Source organism: Microtus oregoni, unplaced genomic scaffold, assembly GCF_018167655.1.
Source record: "Microtus oregoni isolate MIOR12 unplaced genomic scaffold, Mior012 000024F_ref0000369, whole genome shotgun sequence".
Lineage (NCBI taxonomy): Eukaryota > Metazoa > Chordata > Mammalia > Rodentia > Cricetidae > Microtus > Microtus oregoni.
This window is the reverse complement of record NW_024543083.1, coordinates 17,064,154-17,087,584: the sequence shown is the minus strand read 5'-3', so window position 1 is coordinate 17,087,584 and position 23,431 is coordinate 17,064,154. Positions and strand designations below refer to the sequence as shown.

The window sequence follows — 23,431 nt, the reverse complement described above, 5'->3', positions numbered from 1 at the left end:
CCTTGAACTCACAGAGATCCACCTGCCTCTGCCTCCCAAGTGCTGGGATTAAAGGTGTGCGCCCCCACCACTGCCTGGATTGGGGGGGAGGGAATAGCTTCCTAAAAATTGAAGGTGTTAGGGAATAAAACGAGTACTATTGGAGACCTGGTTTGGTGCTCCATATCCCCAGTTCTAGTATTTAGAAAGTGGAGATCCCTGGCCTTGCTGGCCAGCTAGTTTACCCTAATCATCCCCCAGGACAGGGAAAGACCCTGTCTCCAACAGGTGGTCAGACAGTACAATGACCGAGCATGTGTCCCCTGTTCACTGCATGTATGTGCTGTGCACGTACACACACACATTCGCTGCCTCTCCTTCCTCCCAACTTGCACACACATATGCACACAAATTTACCAAAAAGGAGTTTTAACTCCTCATGTTTAAGAAATGTTGGAGGTAGGTATGGTGGCACCTAACCTAATCCCAGCGCTCAGGACGCAGGAGCAGGTGGATCTCTATGAGTTCAAGGCTAGCCTGCTCTACATAGTAAGTTCCAGGCCAGTTAGGACTACATAGTGAGACCCTGTCTCAAAACAATAAGAAAAATAAAACAGGACAGCTGGGGACTGGTGCAATGGTGCAGCATGTACAAGGGATTGCCACCAACCCTGACCACCAGAATTTAATCTCCAGGACCCACACTGTGGAAGGAGAAGATCAGCTCCTGCAAGGTGTCCTCCAGTCCACCTAGGCAGCCTGTGGCACTTCCCCACAAATCAGTACATGTTAGAAGATGCTGTAAATGATGTGAATAAGTAATGGCTAACCAGCAGCCTAACTGCCTGATGGAACGTTAGGTAGTCATGAAACACTAGAGTATAGAAACAAGGAAAATGTTTGTTATGGCACTCACCCTCAGCAAAACTGGGGGCTGGCGAGATGGCTCAGTGGTTGAACCTGTGGCTCAGTGGCTGAAGAGATGGCTCAGTGGTTGAACCTGTGGCTCAGTGGCTGAAGAGATGGCTCAGTGGCTGAAGAGATGGCTCAGTGGCTGAAGCTGTGGCTCAGTGGCTGAAGCTGTGGCTCAGTGGTTAAAGCGATGGCTCAGTGGCTGAAGAGATGGCTCAGTGGCTGAAGAGATGCTCAGTGGTTAAAGAGATGCTCAGTGGCTGAAGAGATGGCTCAGTGGTTAAAGCGATGGCTCAGTGGCTGAAGAGATGGCTCAGTGGCTGAAGAGATGGCCTTTGTGAGGGTTCCAGACTGGGCTGCATACAGTCAGAAGTGATATGGAAAGAAAGCATATTACACAATAGCAGTGTAAAGAGGCAAGCACACACAGGAGACAACAGGGGACAGCTATGGTTGCACCCTTCTCTGTTTTTCAAATTTTCTACAGCACTTCAAAAAAAAAAAAAACCGAAAAAAAAGACACATTTATTTTTGGAGGCTTTTTAAAAATCTATTTTGTTCATATTTGCTCCCTCCCCCATCTCCGCCCATATCTACCTTCACTCCCCTAACCCACAACTTTGTGTGTCTCTCTCTGGTTTTTATTCTTTGAGAGGTTCAAGTTCATATAATACATTTTGATCATATTCAGGCCCCCAACTCTTCCCAGATCTGCCTGCCCAAATTGGGTCTGTTTTATTTTTTAACCTGTAAATACAAATTTATGCTCCCTAAATATCCTGGGATGTATGGTCTTCAGATGGAGCACGGTCATCTTATAAGGGGCTGCAGTCTTAGAAAAAGCCGTCTCTCCCTCTCCCAGCAGTGAGCTGTTGCCATCCATGCCGGAGCTAGGGGTGTGATTGTGTGCCTGTCTCCATACGGGGATTTTATCTGGCTCGGGCTTGTATCCGTTTTGTGCCTGCTGTCACAGCTGTGGTGTCAAGATGTTTCTCTGTAGCCATCACTGCTTCTGGCTCTTACACTCTTTGACACTTCCTTCTAAGGTGGTCCCTGAGCCTTGGGAAAGGAGCTGCGGTATACGTGTTCCCTTTAGGGCTCTGCAGAGACTGCACCCTGCAGTCTCTCATTCTCTGCGCTTTGGCCAGTCGTGGGTCCCTGCGTTACTAACCATCTCCTGCATTTAGAATATGCTCAGGTGATCTGCGGGTATAATGCTGAGTCATTAGGAGTCAGTTTAATGCTATGTTCATTTACCAGAACAGCAGTGCTAGTTCCCCCTCTGGAGCCTATGTCCCATCAGGCCATAGGTTCTTGGCTCAGTGATGGTGCCAAGTTTGGTTTTCACCTTGTGGATCTGGGCTTGCATCTAAGCAAGAGGTGGTTGGTTACTCCCATAATGTTTATGCCGCTATTGCACCGGTGGGCATGTCTTGCCAAGCCAGTCACTGCCGTGGCTTGCATGACTGACAGCTGGTTATGATTAATCATTCCTTTTTTCCTCCAGTAGCCTGCACGGCACCTTGTAGTGCTGTGAAAGGGTTTTTGTTGCTGTTGTTCCTGAGATTCCTCATAGACTCTTGATAGAACCTTATATTCATTATGTAGCCCAGGGTTGCCTTAACATTGTGGCAATCCTCCTGCCTCTGCCTCCTATGTACTGGAATTACAAATGTGTTCACTCACTCCTAGCTGTCTGCTTTTCTTTCTTCCTTCCTTCCTTTCTTTCCTTTTTAAAACTTTGCTGAAAGCTCTGTTAATCTGTCTTATCTCACCGCCTGCATCTTCTGAGGAGTTCTGAGCTGTTAGTGCCATCTTCCAGGGAATCTGTCTGATTCACCACCTGCTTCTTCTGAGGAGTTCTGAGCTGTTAGTGCTGTCTTCCAGGGAATCTGTCTGATCTCACCGCCTGCATCTTCTGAGGAGTTCTGAGCTGTGTTAGTGCCGTCTTCCAGGGACTCTGTCTGATCTCACTGCTTGCTTCTTCTGAGGAGTTCTGAGCTGTTAGTGCCATCTTGCAGGGACTTTGGTCTCTTCATGTGCTTCTGACATCATAAACCACAGATGTTAATTTCTAAACTCAAAGTTCAAAGAAAATTAACCATTTTTCTAGATCCTAAATTTTAAAAAAGGCCCCATTTTTCCTATGCATTCTCTTGAGGAACATGGGGTAGGGAGGGAATAAGCTTGGTAGAGGGATTTCTGGAGTGCCCAGCCATGTTAGCGTAAGCCAGGCTCAGCCATCACAGGTGCCATCTTGGGCAGGCTTCATGGGAACACGTGCCCTCTGTTTCCAAGTACACTGGCTTGTCTGGGATTGTATAATTAAAGACATTCAGTGCAATTCATGGAAAGCAAGGCAGGTAAAGTTCTGTTCCTCTATAACGAGCCACAAGACCTTCCGCAGGGCTCTGACCCTCCTGGATGTCAATTGGGACATCATCTGTAGTGGAGAATTTTGATAATGTTTCCCCTGGTTTCCATAATTAAATTTGTGTCTGTAGTGCCCAAGGGTCATGGTGAGAGACATTCTGTGACATTGCTAGCATCGTGGCTGTGAGCACTGTAAAGGCAGCTTGTGGTTGGTAGAAAACATCTGATAGTGTTTTCTGAAATGGTAGCAGTTGATGGACACCCTCTGCGGACTCTGAATCCTCAGATTAGAAACAGCCAGAGTTCCTGGGGTCTGGAAGAGCTTCCTAGTATGGCAGAGAATGCAGTCTCCCTACCTTGAGTGCCCATCCCTGCTGAATGCTTAGTCTGGGTTCTTGAACCTGCCAGGACCTTTCTCACTTTCCTGCTTTGAAATCGACTTAAATTGTTCTCTTTGTTCTGAGACACTGGTCTAACTGTAGTTAGGGCTGCCCTGGACCTCAGATCCTCCTACCTCATCCTCCCTAGTGCTGGGATTACAGGCTCATGCTACTGACCCCTTTGAACCAACTGTTGTTCATTTTTATCTTCAGTTCATCAGTTACTACCTCTCTCCAAATAAATTTTGAATCATGGGGAGCCAGAGTTGTTTTCTTCTCTTATCTTCTGCTCTCCTAGCAGGTTCTTGCTCTGCACCCGTGGTGTTCAGCCCCTTTGCAGCTGTGGGCATGGTGCATTAAGCCCCGCTGTATTGCTTGACTTTAGGGTTTCAGAGGATGTGCCTTGAAGAGAAACCTAACCAGAGAAACCTAACCAGCCTGTGGGGCTGGTACCCAACTGTCTGGGGATTACAGCTATTGTGGGAAGTTTGCCAATCTGAGCTTCCTAATTCCTCTTTGTAGGAATCATCTGGGGATAAAGCCCACATGGTCTGACCCAGAGTGAGCTGTAGGCTGCACTTCAAATGCATTCTGGGCCCCATGCTAACTGGAAACGGAACGTCTGACTGACCCCACTTGTACCTGAACTGTGCCCCCTCCGCACCCCCCCCCCCCCAGGCAATCCACGTGCTGGAGAAGTGCTGGAGATGGTCTCCTCTCACAGGGATCCCAGAGTCCTTCTGTCTCAGAGATCATTGAGTCTCACTGTTCCTCCCTCCAGATGTAGAAATGAAGCTGTAGAGTGTGTTCCTGAGTTCATGGCTAGTAATTGACAGATGCAGTCTTCAACTCCAGGAGGTTTCGGAAGCCAGCTCAGCAGTTCAGCCTCATGAATTCAGGGCAGTTACTCCTGTGAACACAGTTGGCAGTTTTTTTTTTTTGTTTTTTTGTTTTTTTTTTTAAACAGTCTCACCAACCCTCAAACGGCCTGGAGTGCCTCTGTTCGTGGCAGGAGTGTTAAGAAGGGAGTTTGCTCCAGAGCACCACTGTGCCTGCCAAGTACAGGATTGGAGAGAAAGGGCCTCTGGGCATCTGGAACCAGCCTCCGTGGGGCTGCCCATCCCTACCCATAACTGGGCATTGTGGGCGCTCAGCTGAGTGCTCAGGTGACAGGACTTGGAAATCTCAGTCTCTAACTTTGAAGCATGTCCACCTTCCTATTTCCAGAAGAATGAAATTGTTACCCAACAGTAGAGCAGGGATGCAAAGGTCGCAGGCTGCAAAGCATCCACAGGAGAGCCATAGGAGGCTAGCCCTGTAGAAAACCTCTGTTGGCCTCTGCCTCATGGCTCCACAGGGCAGAGGCAGGTGGATCTCTGACTTCAAGGCCAGTACAGAGTGAGTTCCAGGACAGCCAAGGCTACACAGAGAAATCTTGTCTCAAAAAACAAACAAACAAACAAACAAACAAACAGTGTTTATACATATACTAGAGGGAACAGAGAAGTCACATGTATAAATGACCCATAGTCAATGTTTCATATTGTGGGTTCTGCATACATGGACTCAGCCAACTGCAAAATGAACATATTTAGAAACAGGTATTTCTATATTGAATATACAATAGGTTTGTTTTGTCATTAATTCCCTTATTAATACAATATAAATATTTGCATAGCCTTTATATTGTATTGAGACTTATAAGTCATCTAGAGATGACTTAAAATCTACAGGAAGGCATAAGTATTGCCCCTTTTTAATAGGAAGATTTGAGCAGAGTTGGAGAAATGGCTCAGTGGTTAAGAGCACTGGCTGCTCTTCCAGAGGACCTAGGCTCATTTCTCAGCACCCACATGGCAGCTCACAAGCTTCTGTAATTCCATTCTCAGGGGACCTGACACGCTCTTCTGGGTTCCATGGGCATCAGGCATGAATACGGTGCATTGACAAACATGCAGACAAAATTCCCATATACATAAAAGTAAATAAATAAAATTTTAAAATAAAAGATTTAAGCATCAGAGGATTTCAGTATCTTGTATTTGGTGGGGGTAAGGGAGCTATACCCAATCTCCAGGGATACTGTGAGATGCTCGTACTTAGCGTCTGTGCCTGAGTGTGTTGCAACCTGGGATGTGTGTTTACTATGTCTGAGTATATGGGCCGTGAGTTCCTTCTCTCCTGAAACATCAGTTCTCCGCTCTGGCCCTAGTCCAGAGATGGGCTCTTGTCTCTGGAACGTGCACGAATCTATGTGTTCTTTTCAAGGTGTGGAAGATATCCTTACAAGGACCTTGTTACATGACACTACTGATGATTGCCTTTGGCTTATGGTGGGGACACCTTCTGCGGATCAGACCCACCCAGAGTGTCTTCATTTCCACCTGTTTGTCCTTATCAAGCACACCCCTGGTGTCCAGATTCCTCATGGGCAGTGCCCGGGGTGATAAAGAAGGTAGGTAAGCAGCATGTTCTAAGTATGTGCGTAGCTAATGTTCGTGCGCAGCTCACCTGCAGACTCATGACTGGAGGCCTGCGAGGACGAACTGTGAGCCCTCCTTCACAGGACTGTTCAGCTGTTAGTGGCTCCTCGGGTACATGTTCAGCCCTTCAAGGGGCTATTCTGCTGCTGACGTCAGTGCCTCCATGCGTTCTGCTGGGTTAAAAGGAGCACCCATTGCGTGCTCATGTGTTTATCATCACTAGAGAGCTAGAAAGAAACCAGACCAGGACCAGAAGACCACACAGCTACAGCACAGTGTGTGGAGCCTGCGGAGGTGGTAGCTTACGAAGGCGCCCATGTTCTTGTTGGTCTTTTTAGTTGTAGCAGCATGAGGCGCTCACACAATTGGTGAATTTTTCTGTGAAACCAGAGCCTTTCAGCAGTGACAAAACCGTTCTCTGCTTGGTTTGTTCTCTATGTGTGTGAACTGTGGTCCTCTCTGAGTCGCTGCTTGGGGTGGTGAGACCAGAGCAGCACGGAGCAGTCACAAGAGGCCTTTAGAGTCAAGCTCAGCGTCTCTGGCAGCAGTAATGTTTTCACATACACTTGTTCACGGGGATGTCGGTGTTTGATTCTTACTTACTTAGTTACTTCGTGAGTAACTCACGAGGCCAAAATGCCATGGTAACATCAATTGATGCCTTGAGTACATCTGGATTAGAAGAGGAACTGTAAAAAAACAAAACAAAACAACAACAAAAAAAGAGGCATGGTTAACTCCTCTAGTGAGATTCAAACTGCTGTACTGGGCATAGAACTGCCCCGAGCCTCCTGAACTCTTAATCTGGGTGGAGCTCTGGAGAACCAATGGAACTGTCCCCAACACTTGTAGTATGACCTGGGGGTAAGGAGTTTCTCACTGGTGAAAGAGAAAACTGCAGATCCTGTGAGACCTGTGGGCTCATGGGGTATGGGTGTGACATTTTCTCGGGCGACGCATCTTGTTGTCACTACTGTAGTGGCCACATCAGTGGGGATCCAGCAGACAGGTCCAGTATCCCTGTGGATTTCATCCCAGGTATCACTGGGATACAGAGCTAGGGACACAGGCAGAGAAGGCGGGGCAAGCAATGAAGTACGAAGTGTCTTCTGACTGGTGGCCTGCATGTGAAGAACTCTGCTTCCAGAAAGGACAGCTGTCAGCCTCTGTCCGTGAGTCCCTCCTTCACAAGAGTATTCACTAGACCATACCGGCACGATCGAGTGCCTGAGAACCTAAACAAAGGTCACGTCTGTAATTAGATCACATTCCAAAAGCTTAGAACAGGCAAGAAACCTTTAGATGCAGAAGAGATGGAAAGTCTGACCTGTGTGTAGGAGAAGTTGCAGAAAGTGGCTGGTGGTTTTCCAGACCTGGAGGAAGACAGGAAGCTTGGGTTTGAAGTACGTCTCTAAAACTGAATGGGAAAATTGAAGTTTGCCCTAGTCATGTCATCTCTAGTTCAAGGAGGTCTCAACACTCAACGGAATAGACAAGTGGCCCAATAGCACGTGCCTTCTCTGTACCATGAGGTCATGTCAAAAGACAGAGCACCTGGGAGAACAGGTCACAGATGCAGAGATGTGACCAAGGGCAGGGCTGGTGACATCGTCCTATCCCACACTATAGGATAACAAGAGTAGAGGGTCCAGAGGGCTGGGGAGCATGCCAGGGAAACAGTGAGGAGCATGAGATTTTTCAGACCTGGACTACTGGGGACTGCTTAGCAAGGAGGCTGGTTTTGCTTCATTTTAAAATTCACAAAGGTCACACCAAAACCATAGGAAAGGTCAAAGGACGTGCTGCTGTTGGTTCCTTTGGCAGGGATGCTGATAAGAGGACTGTAGACTATGGCAAGCAGTTTATAGTTTATCGTGTTAGGAAGGTGGTGCCCCTGCACTGTCATGAGATGTGATGGAGGAAGAGAGGCCGTGACTGGGAATAGAGCTCCATTGGTAGAGCACTCACCTAGAATGCATGAGGACTTGGGTTCAATCCCCAGTACTGCGTGAACCAGGCAGAGTCGATTGGGCCTGTAATCCCTGCACTTGGGTGGGAGAGGCAGGGGGATCACAAGTTCAAGATCATTTTCAGCCATGTCCTGGGCTAAAGATCTTGTCGTCGTCGTCATCTTCTTCTTCTTCGTCGTCTTCTTCTTCTTCTTCTTCTTCTTCTTCTTCTTCTTCTTCTTCTTCCTCTTCTTCTTCTTCTTTTTCTTCTTCTGTTTTAATGTATAGTAGTAATATAATATAAAAGAAATTTGGGGAATCTCTCAAAAGGTGTGTGCTACCCTTGAGTAAGAAAAAAACATACTGCAGCATTCCTGAAGATTAATCAGGGAATTTGTCTGTGGTCATGGATAAAAAGGCCTAATCTATGAGATGTTATTTCTCCTTGAATTTGTAAACTCACAGCAACTTCAGATTCATTAGAGGCCAAGAGGCCGGAATGGCCCTTGAGGACTGAGTGAGGAGAGGCTGGGGAGATGGTTCAGTGAGTAAGAGCATCTGCTGTTCTAGCAGAGGACTGCGATTCGGTTCTCAGCACCTACATAGCAGCTCATACATGCCCTTCTCTTTAGCTTCAGTTCCAGGGGATCCAGTGACCTCTTCAGGCTTCCTAGGGTGCTGTGTGCACAGGGCACAGATACATATACACAGGCAAACCACTCACACACATAAAGTAAACATAATAAATACATTTGAAAACTATTGAGTGAAGAGCCCTCCAGATGACAGGACTCCCTGTGGCTGTGACAAGGTAGTAGAGCCTTGCCACAAGCACTCGTGGAACTGAACAGCCGGCCCAGGTGCTCCAGGTACGTTGGAGGAATTGGGGAGTCACTGATGAGAAAAGCTGCCCTGTTGGAAAGGATGGAACCAGAGCCCTTCCCTGACCTGGAAAAAGCAAGCTCACATGACTCAGCAGCAGCACATGAGGGGCGGAGCTTGAGAGCTACTGAAGGGGAGAGAGACCATAGTCCAGAGACCCAAGACCGTAGTGTCCACTCCCTAAAGTAAAAAACGCTGACCCCAAAGGAAGACAATGAGAGAGAGCTGTGAGCACAGTAAAACATAGACTGGGCATGGCAGTGCACACCTTTAATGTCAGCACTCGGGAGGCAGAGGCAGGTGGATCTCTGTGAGTTCAAGGCCAGCCTGGTCTACAGAGTGAGTTCCATGACAGCCAGGGCTACACAGAGGAACCCTGTTGCAAAACCCCAAATAAATAATAAATGAGCACAGGCCAGGGACAACTTTGGCTCACTCTGCAAAATAGTTTGTTTTAGTTACCCTCCTTGTTGCTGTGGTGGAAATAACCCTGACAAAAGCAACCCAGGCAAGGAAGGGTTTATTTTCACTCACGGTTTTGGGGAGTCGAGGTATCAGGAACTTGATATAACTGGTTTGTCTGCAGTAAGGAAAAAAGTGCAATGGTGCAATGAATGCGCCAGCTCAGTTCCCTTTGTCCTGTTGGCAGTGTAGGACCCAACCTGAGAAATGGCTCCGCCCACATTTGGAGTCGGTCCCGCCTCCACCTCTTCAAGATAATCTTCACAGGCTTGGCAAGAGACTAGCCTCATCTAAATAGTCTCCTTACAGGTGTGCCTAGCAGGTGTCCCTCAGGTGGCTCTCGACCCCTGTCAGGTTGACAACAATGTAAGCATCCCTGGACCCAGAGCAGGAACCTCTGTAAGGCCCTACAAATTGCTGCCCACGGGAAATTATCAGAACACGCCTTGTGGGAGCAGACACCCGGGTGAATAATTACAAAGATTCTGCTTCTTGTGAGCACCCTAGAGAGACATGCTAATACCACCACGGTGCCATTTCCCATTGTCCTTTTGAGTGGAGGAGGAGGTGCTGTTCTGCTCTTGTTTTGTTTTGAGACAGCATCTCAAAATGTAGCCCAGGCTGCCCTCAGACTCGCTGTCTTCCTGCTGTATGTCGACTTTAACTAGCCTTGATAGAATGTCGAGTCTCAGGAGCCTCTGCACTCTAAGTGGACCCAATGTCTTTGGAGAATGATTTCAAAAGAGAAAATTCTCTTTCTAACTATATGCCCTAAAAGAGTCTTATAAAAGAATATTAAAGACAGCGTTACTTTCAATAACAAAAATCACTAATAATGTAAGTGTTCAATCATAGACCAGACAATGCCATCAGTAGCATAGTCACTGGGAAACTGTGAAACCAATCGGAGCTAGTCTTAGGATCAGAGGAGACGCAGAGATGCAGCGCATGTCTGTGTTGATCCAATGTCAGGTTTGGAAACAAGAACTTTCACCCCAGCAGCCCAAGGAGACATCTGAATGATGAACCGGGGGTGGAGAGGGGAGGGCTTGCGACAGCAGCAGCAGCTGGGAAAATGCCACTGCGCATCCTGTGCCGCTCTGTTTTGCTCCATCCACAGGTTTTGCAATTGCTTATAAGAACAAGAGGTAACCGCTAAGGTGGAAATGCAATCTGTAGTTCTGCTTTACTGCGTGTTTAGGAAGAGCCCCTTCCTGTAGAAGGACATGCCAGGGGAGGTGGAGGGGGAGGGACTTGCTCTGGTGGTTTGCAGAATGTGGGAACCTGCCACCTGAAGGGCTGAGTCTGGCTTGTTAGGGGCTGAGGGTAAGGACAGAGAGCTCCTGTTCCCATTATCCAAGCATGTCGTCTTGTTTGCCACAGTGTCTTTTGGTAATGGCATTTTGCTATAATTATATTAATAGCAAGCCATAGAAATCAGGTATTTTGGTGATTTTCTTTATAAAATGTTTTTAGGGCAATGGTGTACACTTGTAGTGCCAGCTACCTGGAAGACTGGGGCAGGAGGATTGTTTGAGCCTACGAGCCAGGCTGGGCAACATAGTGAAAACTGCCCATACCCATCTCAAGCAAAACTAGTAAAAAAAAAGTCTTTGAGAGCAAACATTGATTTTAAAAGTTATAACCCTTTTAAGGTTTTTCTTGAGATAGGCCTCGTAATTATGTTGCTCAGGATGGCCCCAAACTCTTGTGCTAACAGGGTCCTTCTGCCTCGGCCTTGCAGTAGTTAGGCCTACAAGTGTGCCCCACCTACTGCTCCAAAGAGACTTGAAAGTCGTTTTTACTTAAGTTCTGAAGATTTTGTGAATTATTTTGAAAATATGTTAAGTCCTGTGATATTTCTTGCTTTAACTTTACTATTGTGCGGGTGTATGAGCATGTGCCGTGGTGTGCTTGTGGAGCTCAGACAGCAACTTTGTGGAGGCAGCTCCCCTCCCCCCTTGCCATAGGCTCTGGAGACTGGATTCGGGTTGACAGACATGTGTGCAGTCACAGTCCCCCAGGGCCTTGGTTTGGACTGGGCACTGCGTCACTAAGCCTTGGTTCTGAGTAGCTGTCTCACCAGCAGGTGACATTGACTACAGCACAGTGCTGCTTGGCATGCTGGTGATGCAGGACGTGCAGCTGGGGCTCTTCATTGCTGTCATGCCCACACTCATCCAGGCCGGAGCCAGCACATCTTCCAAGTAAGCATCCGTATCATGTGCTTGTCTAACTTAAAGTTGTTTGTTTATAAAAATGTTCCACAAGACCAGGTGGTGATGGTGCAACCCTTTAATCCCAGCACTTGGGAGGCAGAGGCAGGCAGATCTCTGATCTCTGAGTTCGAGGCCAGCTGGTCTACTGAGGGCGTTCCTGGATAGCCATGGCAACACAGAGAAACCCTGTGTCAAAAAACAAAACAAAACAAAAAAGCTACACAATACCTTTCCCAGTGTGGTCTCTAACTCATGTCATATGTGTCTCTGAGCATAGCCTGTGGTGACACCACCAGGCTGATCCTGGCTTTGTTGTCTACCAGCTCCTGGACTGGAAGATTACACAACCTCACTGCTCCCCTCTGTGGTTATGGAGTGGAATGGTAACTCACCTGTTCTAAGGCAATCGGAGGCTTTAGTGAGTCAGTAGGTGTACATGTCCAGGGTAGCCTTGGGAAAGCAGTGATCTATATACATAGATGTACATAGATAAATGCATAGACATATGTCTTTGCATGTGTGCCATGCCCTGTGGTGATGTAGAAGAGACGTTGGGTGGATATCAACTGCTGTGTCCTTCATTCTTTTCATTCTTCCCCACAAACAGCCCAAGCCTACTCAGCCCTTGCTTGGTCCGTATGAAAGGAAAAGTCAACTAAAAATTAACTTGACCAAAAAAACCTTTGGTTATGTTACAAGTCCAGCTGGCCTCCAGGAATGGCAGAAAGAATATAAGCACAGATGAAAAATATAGGGAGCCCTACAGAATTAGGAAGGTGGAGAGAAAGACAGAGAGTAGACACACTCTAACTGACTCTTATAAACTGTGCTTATCTCCTGTAGACATGTAGAGTCCTTCTGACTCTAGCTTTATTATATAGCATCTCCAGAGACCAAAAGCTGTCAGTTGAGACTGTGTGTGTGTGCATGTGTGTACATGTGTGCATCTATGTATGGTGTGTATGTGGGGGGCTCTACATGAATGTATGTGGATAATGTGTATGCATGTGTGTGTGTGCATGTTTGTGAATGTGTGCATCTGTGTATGGTGTGTGTATATGTGTATGTGTGTACATGAATGTATGCTTATGGTGTGTGTGTGTGTGTGTGTGTGTGTGTGTGTGTGTGTGCAGTGTACTCATGGGGCGTGCATGCTGAGGAGGATATCAGGTGTCCCGCTTTATGACTCTGCCTCATTCCCTTCAGGCAAGGCCTCTCACTGAATCTGGTGCTAAACTGGCACCAGCAAGCCCCAGGCTCCCCCATTTCCGACCCCCACAGCACAGGGGTTTTGAGCATGCATGTGGCCATACTCAGCTCTTTTTGGTTGCTGTTACTGTTTGAGACAGGGTCTTACTGTGTAGCTTTGGCTTACCTGGAATTTGCTATGTAGACCAGGCTGGCCTCAAACTCCCAGAGATCTACCTGCCTCTGCTTCTTGATTAAAAGGATTAAAAGCGTGCATGACCACACCTGGCCTTTTTTTTTTAAAATGGGTGTCAAGTATTTGAGCTCAGATCTTCATGTTTGTGGAGCAAATGCTTTCATCCACTGGTGTCTCCCCAGTTCTGGTGTTCTCTTAAACTTCCTAAAAAACTTATTTCTCAGCCGAGCAGTGGTGGCACATGCCTTTAATTCCAGCACTTGGGAGGCAGAGGCCTGCGGATCTCTGTGAGTTCAAGGCCAGCCTAGTCAAGAAGTGAGTTCCAGGACAGGCTCCAAAGCTACACAGAGAAACCCTGTCTCAACAAAACAACAACAAAACCAAACTTATTGACTCTAAAGCAGAGATCCCAAAACAATCCACATTTGAGGCATATGACTTAATTTTCTAAGTTAATGTAATATATAGATTGTATTTTAGCATTTAAAAACAAACTGTGTATGATTCAGTTATTTACCTTGTAACATGTTAAAGAAAATATTTTCAGATGATTTATAGACCTTAAAGGACTATATTTGGAGGTGAAATGCCATCTCTCTCTTTTCTTTCTAGCGTTATCATGGAAGCGCTGCGGATCCTGTTTCTGATTGGACAGGCCCTCTTTTCGCTGGCTGCCATTTTCCTTTTATGTCTGATCATAAAGACTTACCTCATAGGCCCGTACTACCGAAAACTGCACGTGGAGAGCAAAGGGAACAAAGAAATCCTGATCCTAGGAGTGTCTGCTTTCATCTTTCTGATGCTGACGGTAATCCTCAAGTATCTGTAGTTCCTGTGGCCCTGTGTGCGGTCTGTCTCACTGGAGAAGCGGTTAAAGCATTGACACTCGGAATGTTTATCTCACACACACAGTTTATCCTACTGAACCTTTGATCATTACCAACCACTTTGGAGAAATATGATTTGTGAGTGCTGCATTTATTTTGTTTGTGTTTCGAGACAGGGTTTACATTTTTTAAAAACAGACGTGTATTCATGAAAAGGCACAGAAACACATAACTATCCTAAGCTTCACACAGCTTTGCATTCAAAATAGCAGATCAAGTTTCAAACCATTTTTCATTTTTTTCTGGTGAGATGAGCTAGTTAATGGTATGACTTCTGTTGCCATAAAGAGGACTTTCAAACAGGTCCATGTATGCATTTGAAAGAGAGCAAGGGGACGGGTATAAGAGGGCTTAGAAGGAAGCAAGGAGGGAAATAATGTCATCTTAGAAAATAAAAGAAGTGAAAATGTGGGGCTGGAGAGATGGCTCAGGGGTTAAGAGCACTGACTGCTCTTCCAGAGGACCTGAGTTCAATTCCCAGCACCCACATGGTGGCTCACAACCATCTGTAATGAGAGATCTGGTTCCCTCTTCTGGTCCGCGGGTATACATGCAAGCAGAACACTATACATAATAAATAAATAAATACATATTTTAAAAAAAGACTTAAAAATAAAGTAAGACAAACCAGATTTGTGTTAGAAAGTAGACTTCTCTTGAGAGAGTGGGGGAAGGTCAGGGGCATCCTTAAGTAGCTTAAATAGCAAGGCGGAATTGCCACACACCTCCACCGTGTTGCTCAGCAGCCGTGCAACCTGGCACTTACCCCAGAAAAGTGAAGGTGGACGTTCACTCAGAAACTCATGAATGTTCACGGCCAAATCCAGTGTGATTGTTCTTCAGGGTGAGTAGTAAGATGCTGTGGTCTATAGGGCCGGGGAGACGGTTCTGTTGTTAAAGTGTTGGCCTTGAAAGCAAGAGGTCCTGAGCTTGGGTCCCCAGACCCACTGCAAAACCCAGGCAGTGACAAGGTCCTGTAATCCACAAGTGAGGTATTGTGGGGCAGGGGCAGGGGCAGGGGCAGGGGCAGGGGCAGGGGCAGAAGTGTCCCTGGGTTTGCTTGCCATGCAGTCTAGCTGAACAGCTAAGCTTGAACTTCAGTGACACACCCTGTCTCCAAAAATGAATACATAAAAGCAAAGCAAGAGGGAGTGTGGTTGGATAAGCACCTGAAGTTGACCTCTGACCTCCATAAGTGCACATGCACACACATCAACATGCATGCACTAAATAAACAAGGAGAAACTATGGCCTATCCATAGCAGGTAATGCTGTCCTACAGTAAAACTGTTGTCCCCACAAAGCCCAGGGAGCCATGCAGAGCGAAGGAGCCATTCTTCAAAGGCTGTATATGGCTGAGTGAATCCGTTTGTATAGTACTCATTAAATAGCAGTTTCAGAAATTAAGGAAGGAAGTGAGTGCTAGGGGTTGGGAAAGGCTGGCAGGTAGCCTGGCCACACCACTGAGCCAGACAGGACACTGCCCTGAGGAACCTAACTGTTCCTCTTCCACCGAATCTGTCCTGAGATTAAAGGTTTCAGTGTTTTAGAAAGTAAATTAGCAAATTCTTTCTTTATGTGTGGGAAGCACACATTTGCTTCTGCTCATGATAACTATAATTATTTCATGAATGTTACTTATTTAAAATTTCCCCTGCTTTGCCTATTCCAGACTATTTTCTTTTTGAAAGTAACCGCCAGCAAAGTTGTCTTGTCTGTGGGGTCAGTGTTGCCTTCCCCAGGGATACAGCAGCCAGAGTGACTGTCCCCGGCCCTCCTTGGTTTCTTCCTCTATTCACTCCACAGCCTTTGTTGGGCACCCACTGTCAGTGCTAGGTGTTAGGACGTGCTGGCCTTTTGCACATCAGATGCTCCCACAGTGCTTGTCGCTGCTGCTGCTGCAGTTAGTGGTGATGCGAGCGAGCTGCTGTTTGTTATCCCCACGGTTTTACTCCTGGATTTCATTTCTTTAATTGCTGGTCACTTTCCCTGCTGTCCTCTCTGTCCAAAGCCTAATCTGTGACATTGAGACTGATGGGAGCCGGGTTCGTCCACACCCTCCTCACACTTGGTGTTGTCTGTGTTTGACCTTAGCGTTTCTGTTTTGTGTGTTTGCGTACACATATGCAGTGGGCTCTGACTCCGTTTTCCTCGGAGCTGCTGAGTCAGCTCTCCTTTTACGTGATGCAAGACACCTGGGGTGCGCTCTGGGATATGCCTCAGTGTGGTCTGCTTGTTTCTCTATGGAACCAGTAATTTTCTTATTCATTTGTAGACTTTAAAAATATTTTTGTTAGGTTTTTTTGTCTCAATAAAAAAGCAGCTATGAAATATATGTAACATAACCTTCACATTTAAACATCTTACTGTGTGATTTGGTGGTTCCCAGAATGCTTCAGTACTGTGCCATTATCGCCGCTTGTCAGTGGACTTGCTGCTTCCCCATCCCTATCAGCACTGGTCCACTGTCCGTCACTGTGGACCGGCTGCTGCTTCTTGGCATGTTTATATAAACTGGATCAGACACCACGTGGCTGTTATCATCTGGCTTCTTCCGGCCTGATGCCTTCAGGTCCATGTGTAGAATGTGCCAGCGCTTGTGTCCATATGGTTGCACAGTGTTCTGTGTCACGTCCATGTTTGCTAATGTGTTCTGATCCTGGCTTGCTCTTAATGGCAGTTTTTAATAAACTGAGGTTCTTAATTTCAATATAACCCAACAAGCAAGTGTTTTCTTTATAGCTAGCACCTGCTGTTTTCTGTATGGATGTGTAGATGTTTGCTACTCTGGGCTCATGAAGATGTTCTGTAGTGTCTTCTGCAAGTGTCGTTGCTCCGCTTTTCTCCTTTGGATCTACAGTCCACCTGGGGTATGAGTTCAGTCTGTGGTATGAGGTTTCTCACGGGTATAAAAGAATCTTTGACCATTGCTTTGTAGGGTAGCCTTGCCAGAATCCAAGTAGCTGTGTTGTGTATTTGTATGTGCAAGTGTTTGAATTTATTCTTGTACCTTTGTATGAGGTATACGTGTGTACGTGTGCGCTTTTGTAAATACAAGTGGATAGTGTATGTATACTATCTATGTATATGTACATAGTTGTGTGTGTTTCTATTGGTTGATGTGTACATTTCCTTTGCTCATGCAAAGTGCTTATGCAAGGGTGGGGTGTTACTTTGATTTGCTACTGCTCACCTGTTAATCCGTGACTGCTCTCACACTGTTTTGTAGCTTGGCATCCAGTAGCATCCTGACCCAACTTTGGTTCTGTATCAGGATAATCGTAGCTTTATTTGTGATTTCTTCCACTTCCTTGTAAGTTTTCAGGTCTGGCCTTCATCTTTCATGCATGCGTTAAGTCTCACCAGCATTCCTAAATCTGTCTATTATTTGAGGGGATATTGACATTTTCCTGGTGCAGAGTGTTTGCATTCTCACTGTTGGGATCTTCTAGTACCCCAGTGGCATCTTGTGTTGGGCACAAAGGTTCGGCCATTTTGTGAACCTGTGTCTTGATGTTTAATGGTGTTTTTGATGTCATTGTAAGTGGTACTTCTTTTAAAAAAATGTTTTGTATTGGACTGTTGCTATTTCCTATAGTTTTAAAGTATCTTTGTGGTTGTTCTGTTGGGGATGTCCCAGAAGCCAGTCTTGAGCTCTGTGTGTAACAGGGCAAGGTTAAAGAACTGGTCTGTGATGACCATCCATTCCGTCTGACCTTCTCATCTTCTCTGCACTGGTGGGAGCTTTCTCTGTACTCTGTCAATGTCGTCACCTGCTGGTGATTGTCCGCCTACTATGAGGTTTGAGGTCAGTTACAGGAATCGTTTTAGTGCTAAAGTCTGACTCTTTCCTGATGCAGATAAAAAATGTACAACAATTATTCAAAATAAAGGTTGGCGTGGCTGGAGAGATGGCTTAGCAGTTAGAAGCACTGGCTGCTCTTCCAAAGGACCAGGATTCAATTCCCAACACCCACATGGCAGCTTACAGCTGTCTCTAATAGTTCCAGGGTACCCAACACTCTCACACAGACAGACATGCAGGCAGACCACCAATGCATATAAAATTTTAAAAATTTAGAACTGAAATAAAGATTGGAAAATACCCTTATTTAAAAATATTACAGTGGTCTACATAAGTGACTGTTTAAAATATTATTTTTTTTCTCCCCAAGTGTGGTTAATTCAACCAATGTTAGTCTCTTGTGTAAGGTATCTCTGGCCACTCATGGGCCCTCCTGGAGCTGCATATAGGAACCTGCGTCTCTGGGTGGCACTTGGATACTAGCCATTCTTGGTGTGCACTGTGGTTTTTGTATTGGGTTGAAGAGTGTCAGGCTGTGAGCAGTCTCTGGCAGTGAGCAGACTGGGCAGTGCGTGTGTTCCTTAATGAAGCTGAGTCCTTCATCCTCAGGTCACAGAGCTGCTGGACGTCTCTATGGAGCTTGGCTGCTTCCTGGCTGGAGCACTGGTCTCTTCTCAGGGGCACATGGTCACAGAGGAGATCGTGGCTTACATCGAGCCTATCCGAGACTTCCTGGCCATCATTTTCTTCGCATCCATAGGTATTCCTCTCAATGCTGCAATTCCTTTGATACTCATGTGAGACCCGTTTGTATGGCTGTATATAAATATGCTTTTCTAGAGTCTGAGGAAAGACTTACTTTAAAATAGGGAAAATGGACAAAAAAAAAAAAGGTCAAGAATTAGCTGGTTGTTCGTCAGGTTTCATCAGTGCGATGGGAGGTACCTAGGGCAAGGCCTGTTCCCTGGTTTCTTCCTGTGTGAGCCAAGTGAGGAATGACAAAGACTGTGTAGTTGTGGGACATTTCCTGACCCTTCCTGTGGCTGCTGTGCACACACTCAAGCTGTGTGTGCGCTAGTCCCTAGTCCAGAAGGAGTGCTGGGTCCTGTGCCGACCTGGGAGTTTCGTGCATTCTCTGCAGGTGTGGCCCAATGGAGGAGGGCTGCTGGGCCTCTTTCTTTCCCCAGAAGAGGGAGAGGGTTTTGCCAAAGCACTCAGAAGGACTTGAGTTTCAGTTAAGTCTTCTGTAAGAGCAAGCTTAACGAGTAAGACAGAGTTGTAGACTTGTAGTCGAGAGATGGCTGGAGCCTGCTCTGAAGTCTCTGTCTCTGTCTCCCACAGGGCTCCATGTCTTCCCCACCTTTGTGATCTATGAGTTGACTGTGCTGGTGTTCCTCACCCTGTCTGTGGTCGTCATGAAGGTATGAAGTGAGGCTGGCTCTTAGCACTCAGAGCTGGTGAAGTCCACACTGCTCTGTTGCTCACTACACAGTAGAACACTTCCCATTGGCCCTCGTTTCCAGCCAGTCACTGCCTAAGTCCTGCAGAGCCCCAGTGACACTTGTGGCTCCCAGAGACACTCCCACCCACGCCCTTGGCAGGCCCAAGGAGGCAGGTCTGGACCAGTGGTTTAGATGGTAGGATGATGTGTTGTTTCAGAATTGAGGTGTTGGGAATTAGCAGAAGCCAGGTTGGGGAGCATCTTTCTGGGTCAACAGGCTTGTTGTGGTTAAGTCTGAGGAGCCGCCATTGTCTCCTTCCTGATGGAGGTGTGTTTCAGCATACAGGAAATCCAATGGGCACTGCTAAATGACCATCCTCATGACCACAAATTACTGTATGACCTGAACTGGTGTCTAAGTCACAATGTGACTGCCTGTTTAGCAGTATTTGGCAAGTTGCTAGTTCTGAACTGCCTGCCACTTCCAGGCTTTTCTCATATATGGAATGAACCTCTGTCTTGAGTGCTTACTATTTAATGCTGTTGATTCAGTTTGATGGGGGAAGGCTTATTTTCTATCACTGAATCCAAACTTTTTATTTTGCCTTCTTTTTCTATATGGATTTAAGACAGTTTCTATTTATTTAGTGCCTTCTGGCTATAGCGATATTTCTTTTGTATTTTAATAAATAAAGTTTGCCTGAAGTTCAGAGAGTAAAACAGCCACACTGATCAGCCTTACGGACCAGGCAGTGGTGACACACACCTTTAATCCCACTAGCCACACTAGTTTGCCACAGAAACCTGTAAGTGGAGACTGCTCATTTGTTTCCAGGTGGCCAAGACCTAAATAATCACATAGAAACCATATTAATTACAACACTGTTTGGCCTATTAGCTCAGGCTTCTTATTAACTAACTCTTACATCTCAAATTAACGCATTTTTATTATTTTATATTTTACCATGAGGCTCGTGGTTTGTCACCTCTTGTTTATTGATCTGCTACATGGCATCTGCCTCCTTTGGCAGCTACATTGTAGTAGGAGGAGGCTGCTTTTTGGTTTCCGGCCGCCCTGATAGCTTAGCCCCAAAATAATCACACAGAAACTGTATTAATTAAATCATTGCTTGGCCCATTAGTTCTAGCTTCTTATGGCTAACTCTTACATCTTAATACATCTCCATAATCTGTGCATCATCACGAGTTCGTGGCCTACCAGCAAAGTTTCAGCACATCTGTCTCCAGCGGCTGTGCCATGGCTTCTCCCTGACTCTACCCTTCTTCCTCCCAGCATACAGCCTAGCTTTCCCTGCCTCGTTCTGTTCTTCCCTGCCATAGGCTCAAAGCAGTTCTTTATTCATTAACCAATAAAAGCAACATACAAACAGAAGGACCTCCCGCATCACTATATGGTGTCTCCTCGACTCCACCTACTCTCTCTATATATCCCTTCCATTCTGGCTATATTCTGCTCTGCCATAGGCCAAAGCAACTTTATTCATTAATCAATAAAAGCAATACATATGCAGAAGGACATCCCACATCAGAAACTGGGCTGTAGTGGTACACATCTTTAATCCCAGCCCTAGAGAGGAATATAAGACGGGAAGAGACAGCTCTCACACACAGTCTCATTCTGAAATCCCTGGAGGCAGGATCGCCATTTCAGACTGAAATAGAGGAAAGAGCCAGTGGCTGGCTGTTTTGCTTTTCTGACCTTCAGGTTGAACCCCAATTTCTGTGTCTGGGTTTTTATTAATTGTGCTATATCTGATTATTTAACATGCTGCTGCGTGCACTTTCCTACTTGATTTGTGGCTAGAAACAATGGTAGCCACTGATGTTCTCCATCTCGGTTCTGGTTTATGAGAGTCATTTTGTCTGCCTTTGGTCGTGAATAGTGATGTGATAAGCCATTCTTACAGTTTGTGTTGGCAGTGCTGGTCTTGTCTCTCATCTTGCCACGGAGCAGCCAGTACATCAAGTGGATTGTATCAGCAGGACTGGCACAGGTCAGCGAGTTCTCCTTCGTTCTGGGGAGTCGAGCACGGAGAGCGGGCATCATCTCGAGAGAGGTGAGAGTCAGTAAGTTCACAGGCATGACAGTCCTGTGGAGCACATCGAATGCTTCAGTGCAAGCATTTCTAGCAAAGAGTGAACACTCCCCGACTCCCACTGTGCTGACTTGGGAGTCCAGGCACACCAGGCCTCTGGGACAGCAGCATGCTCTCAGTGGGCACTGAGCTGGCCTGGAAGGAAGCTGGACCTGGCTGCTTCCTTCTGGTTTAAGGTGTTGAAATTCTTAGGTGAAAATAGCTAGTTAATCCCTGCTGTCATCTTTTCGGCTTGATCTTAGCCCAAAGGCCAGGAAGTGATGTCATTGTCTTTTACAGTAATTATAATTAGCAGGCTGAGGAGAAGTGGGATGTTATCTGGAGCCTACAATAGAAGCTCCCAGGGAAGCACAAGAAGCCTGCAGAGCATCTAGAGACCAGTGGTTGTCCCTGTGTAAGGAGTGTGAGGAGGTGGCAGTGTAAGGGCCATGGTAGAGGCCTGTCCACTGAATGAGGCATCACTGAAGCTGACACAGGGCTGCACCATGGGAAGAGCGTGGTCACCTTCAGGCTAGCAAAGAAACCAGGCTGCTACCCTGGAATTTACGAGACCTCATCACAGCGTTCCATCAGTGGTTAAATCCCAGTTGTTTCCACTGCAAATGTCCTCCCCCCCACCACCACCCCGCACTACTTCCTCTTTCTGTAAAGATGGGTAAGCTCTGCCACTCAGTGGGACCATGTGCTACTCAGTGTGCCCTCTGAAACCACAGAGCGTCCTGTAGTCACCTTCCGGAACCCCCGTGACTGTGCCCATTGATCTGTTGCAGGTGTACCTCCTTATTCTAAGCGTGACCACACTTAGCCTCCTACTTGCCCCGGTGCTGTGGAAAGCGGCCATTACAAAGTGTGTGCCAAGACCAGAGAGGAGGTCAAGCCTCTGACAGCGCCAGATGATGAGGGACTGGACTGTGGGGCGGGGTCCTCCTTGGGGGGTTGTGAGTCCTGAGATGGTCTGTTGCTGCTCCCTCTTGCCAGCCTTCCATCAGAGACAGCAGCAGCAGCAGCAGCAAGGAAGAGCCAGTGTCCTCGTGTTTGCTTGCATTCAAAACCTCTCCCGTCGTGTTTCTCCGGAGTAATTTATTTGCCGTCAGTCAGTTATGTACAGAGTTTTAACACTGCATTTTACAATCACCTGAACTGTTTGCCTGGATGTGCCTTTTTTTAAAAAATGAAGATTATTAACTTCCTATTGTTAATTCATCAGCCCATGAGTTTTTGGTAAAGAAGAATTAGAAAGACTTTTTTATTTATTGTACAATGATAATCTGTTGGTCAAATGTTTGTTATTGAGCATAATGGTGATAGGAGATTTTATTTTGAGCTTAGATGCTTACTTTTGATCTTTAAAGGCTTGCTGCTTTCCTGTCACCTGTAACTATTTTAAATAAAACATTTTCATGCTGATTTTTATTAGTTTTACCTTTAAAACATTTGATTTTGAATCATAAGAATATGCATCCTTAAATAAAAACTATTTATGATCAGGGCATAATTATTTGAAACTTACTAAGAATCTCATTTTTAAGTTATATTTTTGTATTGAACTAATTATTGCACAAAACCTAGCCAATGTTTTTTAATTTTAGACTTGCTTATGTGTATGAGTGTTTGCTGCATGAATGTATGTTATTTGTATGAATGCATGTGCACCATGTGTGTCCTGATGCCTGAGGAGGTCAGAAGAAGGGGGTTAGATACCGTGGAACTAGAGTTATGGATGATTGTGAGCCACTGTGTGGGTGCTGGGAATAGAACCAGGGTCCTCTACAAGAGCAACAAATGCTCTTAACTACTGAGCCATCTCTCTGGCCCCATCAGACATTTTTTTTTAAACATATGTCACCATATAGTTCTTAAAGACCAAACGAGTGCATTAAAAAATGTTTAAGTTCCAACTTTGGAATTTGACTAGCATATTTTAGTTGTCAGGTGCCCTAGACATGAAGACCTGGCCCTGGCCAGAGCTTCCCTAAGGGGCTATTCAGCCTCTCCATGACTGTAGCACAGGCCCGTGGCTGGCAGTCTCTCCAGAACTGTAACTTGGACTCTTAGTTTTAGGTGCTAGGAAGCACAGGATCAAGGGAGGAAGGCTTTGTCCCCTCTGGGAGGGTTCCCTGGGGTTACATGCTGCATAGGGGATTTCAAGGAGGGACGG

General features: G+C 46.2%; 1 protein-coding gene across 4 annotated transcripts in view; it reads left to right on the top strand.

Annotated features, from left to right (window-relative positions):
• Window positions 1-22,680, top strand: part of Tmco3 (transmembrane and coiled-coil domains 3) — a 35,759-nt gene extending 13,079 nt beyond the window's left edge. For 3 of the 4 annotated variants that reach the window (XM_041673613.1, XM_041673614.1, XM_041673615.1), the window contains 7 exons: window positions 5,913-6,099; window positions 11,507-11,627; window positions 13,636-13,831; window positions 18,325-18,475; window positions 19,057-19,136; window positions 21,085-21,234; window positions 22,044-22,680. In XM_041673613.1, coding sequence (XP_041529547.1) covers window positions 5,913-6,099; window positions 11,507-11,627; window positions 13,636-13,831; window positions 18,325-18,475; window positions 19,057-19,136; window positions 21,085-21,234; window positions 22,044-22,157 — 999 coding nt within the window. In that variant the 3' untranslated portion in view covers window positions 22,158-22,680. The remainder of the gene's footprint in view (window positions 1-5,912; window positions 6,100-11,506; window positions 11,628-13,635; window positions 13,832-18,324; window positions 18,476-19,056; window positions 19,137-21,084; window positions 21,235-22,043) is intronic. The other variant, XM_041673616.1, reaches the window with a different exon arrangement.
• The last annotated feature ends 751 nt before the right edge of the window (window positions 22,681-23,431 follow it).